The sequence below is a fragment of the Notechis scutatus genome, chromosome 1 (assembly GCF_049901735.1).
Source record: "Notechis scutatus isolate UNSWTSFEM ecotype Mainland chromosome 1, rNotScu1.2, whole genome shotgun sequence".
NCBI classification, from domain to species: domain Eukaryota; kingdom Metazoa; phylum Chordata; class Lepidosauria; order Squamata; family Elapidae; genus Notechis; species Notechis scutatus.
In genome coordinates, this window is record NC_142009.1 from 88465880 (window position 1) to 88474432 (window position 8553).

Sequence of the window (8553 nt, forward strand, 5' to 3'; positions counted from 1 at the left end):
TAAGTTAGTAACGTAGTTGTCAAGTGAATCTGACTTTGGTTGTCAGAAGGTCACAAAAGGTATCTGACTTCAGGACACTGCAACTGTCATAAATATTTCTCTTGTTTAATTGGGTCACCAGAAAATGGTAGTCCTTCCATTGTTCGCTGACTCTTCTAGGGATTTGTTTCAATGCCATTATTTCTTTCCCTTTGTACATCACTGACTCTTCCCTTATGATCTTATATATAATGTCCTGACTTTTTTACAGGCATATCTTATATGTGCTGGGGAGTCTATGGCATCTGGCATAGCTTGTGTACACTCTGTAGACTTCATCTAATTCATTTAAAATTTCCTGCCTATCCCTCTGAAGGGCTTCTGCAATCAATTCCGCCATCAACATCTCCAGGTCCTCTTCCTTTGTCTCTGTTAAGTTCTGGAACCTCAGGAAAAATGAGGCCTGATCCATCTCTAAATGTATCAAAGATTCTTCCAGGTCTTTATTCAGCTCTGTCATCTTCTGGTCCATCATTTCTAGTTTTTTCTGTTTGTTCTGTTCTATTTTCAATTGTTTTTATTCTTTCCTCATTTTTCTGGATCACTGCTTGAATTGAGCCCATCCTGTCATCCAATTTATATATTTCTGATTTCATCTCTCCCATTTCAGATTTTATTTCGCCATGGTTTTTTGTCATGTTTTCCTGGAGTTTAACCATCATTTCTTGCATTGTCAACAATGTGGATTGCATCATCTGCATACTGGGAGTAGTATTCACTTTTTCAGTGGTAAGCATTCCTTCGATTAATCATTGGCTTGATGTGGATGAGCTAGATATTGACACTGATTATGTGGTTATCTTTCCTGTTTTCAGGGTTGTGATGCTGATCATCTCTTTTATAATTTATGCTGTTCTCCTAAGATTTTGTATATATTCTCCCAAATTACCATCCAGTTTAATTAATATGCTCTATACTATGGATTTCTATAGTTTATATTACTTTCTTTCTATTCTATACAATTCTATCTTTCAGGGTAGATATCAATAAATATTAATAAATGTTACTAAATAGTACTAGTAATTAATAATAAATATAATAAATATTAATATATCAATTACTAAGTGATAAACAATAAATACACTAGGTAAATACAGTAAATACAGTAAATACAATAAATGCAGTTAATAGTTAATAATAAATATGTCAATACACCAAAATCACTAAATATTACTATATTATAAATAAAAATATATCTACAATTCTAATTTCTTATGAGATCTTAAGTATATATATCTAAAGAGAGTAGAGTATAAGTTTATATAAATGTAATTTGTATAGTTAACACTAAAATATATATAGTCTAGTTACAAAGTTTCTATATCAATTCTATTATTATCACTTTACTTCTATATTTAATTTTATCAAAATATTCCCTAGTCTTTTACATCTAAATATATTTATTTTTTAGTAATTGTACAATATAGATATCTACTTTCCTAAAGGCACCAAAAAATATAAGGGATTAAATGCTTAAATATCGTTCCTCCGGTTGGTCTCATTATTGCATCAGTTCTCAATTATTATCTCTTCTCACAATGGCAGTCTCACACAATCTGCACAGTCACTTTCCCACACTTTCTGCTCACAGCCGACAAACCTATCCTCTTTCTGTTGGAGCTCCAAATTCTAGATCTTCGAAGAGCAATTCTGTAGCTATTTCTCCGAAAAAGCAATACGCCTGTCTCCTTTCTTTTATCTGCTCTTTCACTGTTTTGCTGTCTAGTCTTTTCTTCTAGGTGTTATTCTGCTCCTAATACAAAATGCCACCTGTCTTCTGGGATAAACCCTTTCTATTTGGAGACTCACTTATCTTCTTGATTGCTCCTCCGGTTGTCTCTTCACCGATCTTCTAAATTCAGCTAAATCCACTGCTTGCCTGTCGCTGCTGTACTGTTTTCTCTCCTTGCTTCCTTCTTCTTCTTCAAATTGGCATGTCACGCCTCTGGGTCTGCCATCAAGGCCAGCTTTTTCCATTTTGGGCTGGAGAGCAGAGCTGGCAACCGCACCTCTCCTTGCTGTCTCTGAGAGTTCTCCTTTCCCTTGCTAGTCCCTCCGGGACCAAACTCTGATTCAGACGGCCACCGAACGTGAAAACTCCAGCACAGGGAATGGAGTGCTGTTTCTGTGCACTGCCATGGCACGGCGTCACCGCAGGAAGTCCTAACTCACTTTTTCAGTTCTGTTGTAACTTCAAACAGTTACTAAGTTGTTAAGTTGAGGACTGCTAGTATGCACTGTTCATGATTTTATCATGCATAATTTTTCTCTCTCTTTTTTTAACTAAATCATTCAGTTCATTTAATCAAATGCTATATCTTTCATGTAATTATGATTATCTGTCATTAATGACCATTAGGAAATTCTAATTAATATCTGTTTGGTGGGAACTAACATAATACATATCAATGAATAAAAGATTTGTCAGACACTTGTAATCAAATGAATGGCCATTAATTTTTACAATAATTCCAGTTTCTAAATCTACTTACACACTTCCTGTGGTGGAGCTACCATCGGTGAAGAAGGAACCATTGCTCCGCTCCATTTGGGCCAGCCTAAAAGAAAATTGTAGTCATGAAAGATAAATTATGAATATATTTCATACAGATCAGTTCTCAATTTAGCAACTGTAGTATTTATTGGCAGTTCAATACAGCTCCCATCTACTTGACCAACTAGAGTGGGGAGCACAAGAAATGTTGTGGTTCCAGTCCTCTCAGGATATATATCTGGCAGGATCCAAAAGAACGGCCTTCTCTGTGGTGGCTCCCTCCTTCTGGAACATCATCTAATACTCTTTTGGAAGGCCCTGAAGACATGGTTCTGCCAGCAGGCCTGGGAAACTCGGAGCTGGATGGGGTCCATTAAATGGCTGGTATGAATGTGTGTTGTCAGTGGGGTGGGGAGATAAGGGGTTATTATTTTTATTTCTTTCATATTATGCTTTTATGTCCTGTAAGCCACCTTGAGTGGCCATGTGCGAGTAGGTGGTAATATATATTAAATTAACAAACAAACAAATAAACAAATAAATAGGAATAATCAAATAATAAGTTACTGCCTATTCCATAATAAATGTTCATTCTTATTACTTAAAAACCTGATGATTGCCTCAAACAGAACCTTTTTGTAAAATATACTATTGTGTCATTGTCCCATTTTTTTCTTTCTCTTTTGAAGTAAAACCTTATTTCATAACTTTCACTCATAATTCATAATCTTCATATAGGAGTTCCAGTAAGAATTAATCAAAAAGGCCTTAAAGTAATAGTGAAACCCAACTGTGCCCTGCATTCACACAGAATATTTTCATTGGTCCTGCTGTCCCCCTCAGGCTCCCCAAGAGATACAGAAGGTGGGGTCACTCATCACATCTCTAACTCGATTTTAAAGGAGAACGGTCTCGCTTCCTCTTTATTAGTTTACATTTGTTAAATAAACTAAGCTTGGTATCAGATTGTTTGTATGTCTTAACTTTTTATCTTTTGAGCAAAGGATAAACCAATTTATAGAACCATTCAACTCCAAAAAGAGATTTTAAAATTCCAAAAACCCAAAGTGATAAATGAGGATGTGTTTCTGAGCACATCATATATTAACCATTAAATGTTCGTTCAACGATGTTCAGTCTTAGTTCTGCGACATCACACTCACACACACAAAATTTGCCTCTTACCTGTTAGCATATTGTTCTATCCTGGAATGGGTGTCATCATGAAATAGTTGTGGAGATTGGGAGGGGCTAGTGGAATTTAACAGAAAAGAAGTTGAATTTTCTAAATTATAAAAAAACTAAGAACTTTTTATGATATTAAACACAAAAGAATGGAATGCCTGTTAAGGTGATGGACTCATACATCGACTCATACAAATGTGGTCGCAAATATTCACCATTCAGAAATGTTCTTTTTTACGCCTGTTCTAGTCAAATAAATGGAAGACTCAGAGAAGCACAATTGTGCATGGTCTCATTCATTTCCTCAATTTTGCAGAAGAAATATTTGATATATTAAACTCAGCTACCTTACCAAAGATGGAAGATACTTACTCATACTGCTCCGGCCACATACTAATAAGAGTGATAGGACTGAAAGAAAAGAAGTATAGAAAGAAAATAGGAGATTAAAACACTGATGCTATTTAGACAGGTACAGGACAATATATTTATTTATTGTTCTACCCCAATATTTTGTTTTAGAAGTAGTAGAGAAAAAAATGAAATGACCCATGATCAAACCCACTTCAGAATATATTAGAAAGAAAGTCATTTGATAATCAAATAGAAGAGCAGTAATCTTAAAAAACAGTATCTTTCCCCTGTCTCATACAAAAAAAAAAAAACCTAATTAAAATCTTACATAATTCTTAATTGTTAGGAATTTGTTTAAGGTATCTGGCTAAAAATGAAGCTTATAGATTTTCAGATTATTACACTAATGTAAAGTGTTCATTCTATACAATTTGATTTGATTGCAATTTTTCAGTACTGTATATAAACCAATTTTTATGATTTTGGGATGTATACCATTCAACAAACAGGTGTACAGAAAGTTTGAATGTATAGAAAACTAAATCTAATGGAAATTCTATTCATTAATGATATCATTACAATGCATATAAACTGGAGTGCAATTTAAAGAGACTTTCAGGATGAATATATTTGATTAGACCATCTTAAGTGACATGCTTCTTTTTCACTGTAATCACATTGAAAGTTATGTTCTTTTTGTTTAAAGAATAAAAACCTATTTCTGGGCACAGTTCAGTATGCAATTTTAAAACTGTCTTTAATTCATTCCCACTAAGTAAATGGAATTGCAAAGTAATTTTAGATGTATTGGACTCTTTCATGAAATGTACTTTAAAAAGGTCTTAAATAAGTATAGCTTATTAAAGGACATTTTATTATGCCTGAATTTTTAATACTTCTGTGTTTTAGCTTTCTTCTTGCGTTAGAACATGTTTAGTCTTAAATGAAGTTGCAAAGTATTCTCTCATTGTAGCTTCTACCCTTAGAAAATATGTTTGTGAGAAAAAATATTATATTGGAAAGACCCAATATCTGTTCAAAACTGTTGGCTCTGCTCAAGACCCAATCTCTGTTCAAAACTCACGTCTCTAAATTGTCGCCTTCTAAAACTGTTTGTACTGGCAGATAACCAAGTCGTGGGTGTTTAGCAAAATACTTCTTAGATCGGAACTTGTTTTTCAGCACTTTGGTGAAATCACGCACATCTTCTCCTGATGTTGTCTAGCAGAAGAAGAAAAACACAGAAAACACAAATTAAATGTTTACTTTCTGCTTGAAATGATGAAATGCATTACATTATATTGTCTTCCAATGCTTGTTACAATATGCAAATGACAATGATTTAAAATGACTGGAAACAAACTATTATAAGCCAAACCCAAAAGCAAGAATACAAAAAACTTGACTTAAAAAGAAAAAAAATCCATTTAATAAAGTTGAGTTGAACAAAAGTTAGAACAGACAAAATCTAAAAACTCTTATATTATTCAAAATATGAATTAATATAATAAATTAATTACATTTAAATGTTTTCAATATGTTCCTAAAATAAACTAAATAAAATGAAGCATTGCAGGACTCACTTACTACCTTGTCAAAGCTAAGAGGCCAGCAGTGTTTTCTATCAATATACGGTATATGAGATTGAAACATAACAATATTATTTCTGTACCAAAATATTTGATTCTCCATTTGAAAGTTTTATGAGCATATGCATTGCTCAGTCAAACAAATGCTACACTAGTGCATTACCACTCACTGGAATATGAAAAAGTGGATGAATATGTAATTCATCAAATGTAGAATGAGATTTTTTTCCTACTTAAGTGGAGAAAGATACTGGTGCACTGAGCTTCAACGAAAAGGTGAATGCTACTTCTGCATAAAGAATAACAATATCAAACACCCATTCATTATTTTTAGTGATTTTTTTTTTTTGTAAAAGAAAAGAAAACTAAGATACAAAAGTAGTTTCCCAGATTGGTAAAATTGGTAAGAAAGCCAACACAACTTTGAGTTTGTTTTTTTCCAAGAAAACTTTATTGAAACAACTTTTCATGGTCAAATTAATGGTCCAGCAGATAATGTCACTATTGCAACATGAATTCTGACAGAAAGAATGAATGGCTAATAAAGAGATGGTATTTCAATCAGTTGTGCTCATAATTCTATTTTGTTTCTATGAGTACAAGAGTTTTGTATTAGAGAATTCATAACCATTATATGTATTCCTGTGTATCAAAAGCACCTAGGAAGCATCAAGAACAATGTCAAACTAACAGTTATTTGAGATATTTAGAAGCTCTGATCTGTGAAAAGTGAATTTTTAATAGAGGTTCATAGTTCCAGGTGAAGCTCCATTAAATATGAAATTTCGTAACTATGTATTCATGTTTCAACATGGGAATGTATTTCCAAACACATTAGTAGTTGCTGCTATCCTTAATAAGGTTTTCAAATAATTAAGGAAGGTTTTGGGGTTGATTTATTAGTTTTCAATAAAGGACAAAATTAATTTCACTTTGTTCGATGTGTTGCTCAATTTGTTCCTTGCTATAGACACCTGTTCTTTTTCAACCCATAATTTTCCTTTGAGTCTTAAAACTAGAAAAAGATTTTTAGTGAATCCAAAGAGCCTAGTCACTTTTGCTGAATTTGTCGTGTTGGAACAATGGAAGACTTTAATAAATTTAGAGACTTTATTTAGCCTAGCGCCTGAAACATCAGCAATTAAAATAGGTCAGTTCAATGTTTACAATTGCTTATGCATTGATTTCTTAAACTCACAAGCTATATAAGCACGAAAAATTGTCTATAACAGTTCACTGTCCCTTAAGACTGGTTTTTTCAATCAATGACTAATCTACTATAAATATATATATGGAACCCCTTTTCCAAAGCTGAAATGGGTCAAGTCATACAATACTGCACCTCACGTTTTCATTTAATTGTGACCTTCTGCTTCTGCTGTGTATATAAATTCAAAGTACAAAGGAGAGAAGTGCTCCCATTTGCCTTCTCATACCTCTCAAATGTTCAAATCCAGGGCAAAAACCTTCAATACGATACCAGAAGGGCTGCTACAAGAGTTGTTGGCACCTCAAGCAAACATTTCTGTTTGCATAATCCTTTGTTTGCAACAATTTGCATAATCAATATTGTGTAACTTTTATGTACAGGCTTTGAATGTGCTGGTAATGAAGACTGGCATTTTTTAAAAGAAGGATAGTGTTTAGCGTTCTTCAGTGTGCTGGAGAATTGAATGGAGTTAAGGGGTCTCCTGATAACAATCAGATGATTATAAGTTAGGAAAGGTAATCAGAGAAAGGACAGTAGGAAAATGAATATGGAGGTGTGATGGGGGGGCATCTAAATTGAGCGGAAAAGAAAATGAAAAATGGCACAGGACCTGGAATTTACTGGTTTACTTCAGAAGCAAAGATAATTTAATGAAGACTTGATCTGAAATAAATGGATGAATGAATTAAGCAATCAATTACAAATTAAACATTTTTATTATAGAACAAATACTTCCAATCATGTGGGTGTGATGATATATGATCTCTTTTCATTCTTAAGATTATGCATATAGTAAAACACACATTGATCTGGCACCAATGTCCTTTTTAGAATGTAGCGTTTATATGGAGTCTGCTTTGCATCTGTTTCCTCAAGCATAATTATGACAAATTGAAGTTAGATTTGACTATAAAATGCTTTCATTACAGTGTAACACAGAGACAAGGTTACCACAACTTTGGCCCATGGCCTACCATGCCCTTTCATTTTGTGATCTTGAAAACATACACTTTCAATTCAATGGCAAAACTGCCATTTTTTCAGTTGCCTAAAGTGTGGATATTGTTAAAATAAAAGTAAAATTGGTGTGTTAAATGGCCACATGGCTTGATTACTACTAAACATTCTTGCAACACCACTCCAAAAAGTTTTTTAAAAAGAGAGAGAGAGAGAAAAAAAACATTTTTTTAAAAACACACAAACCTCTTCCTACTTTCTGTGACATTACCAAATTTCTCCTCTGTTTTTACATCATAAATAAGTGGTTTTACAAAATGTAAAAGACACCCGATTCTGAGTTGGGAGTGTAAAAAGGAACAATTGATCTGAGAAGGGTTCGTGTAACATTTCAACATTTTTAACATTCAACGTTGTGAACATTTTGTGTAAATAGTTCCTTTAAAACTCCAAAGGTATTTTCAATTTGATTTAAATGTGCCCTCCCCTCCAATTTCTGGGCCAGAAGAAAAGTCAGAAACAACAGGTTAGGGCACAGACCAAGACTTTAAGGAATTTAATATTAAGGATGAGAATATTATACAGTGCTTTTAAAATTATGGAATTCTTTGTAGAGAAGATGAAAAGATCCCAAGATATTTTTTAATGTTACATGTGGGAAAATACAAAATACAGTACAGACTTTTACCAAAGGATTTAAAATGCTTTTTATTTCTATAATTGTG

At 33.2% G+C, this 8553-nt stretch overlaps 1 protein-coding gene across 1 annotated transcript in view; it reads right to left on the reverse strand.

The window, feature by feature from the left end:
- The window catches only part of UTRN (utrophin), a 359787-nt gene that overhangs the window by 21835 nt on the left and 329399 nt on the right, over window positions 1-8553 (reverse strand). Inside the window, exons 67-70 of the mRNA XM_026666216.2 lie at window positions 5157-5293; window positions 4091-4129; window positions 3719-3784; window positions 2532-2597 (exon numbers count right to left, since the gene is read on the reverse strand). Of these exons, the coding sequence (XP_026522001.2) occupies window positions 2532-2597; window positions 3719-3784; window positions 4091-4129; window positions 5157-5293 (308 nt within the window). The remainder of the gene's footprint in view (window positions 1-2531; window positions 2598-3718; window positions 3785-4090; window positions 4130-5156; window positions 5294-8553) is intronic.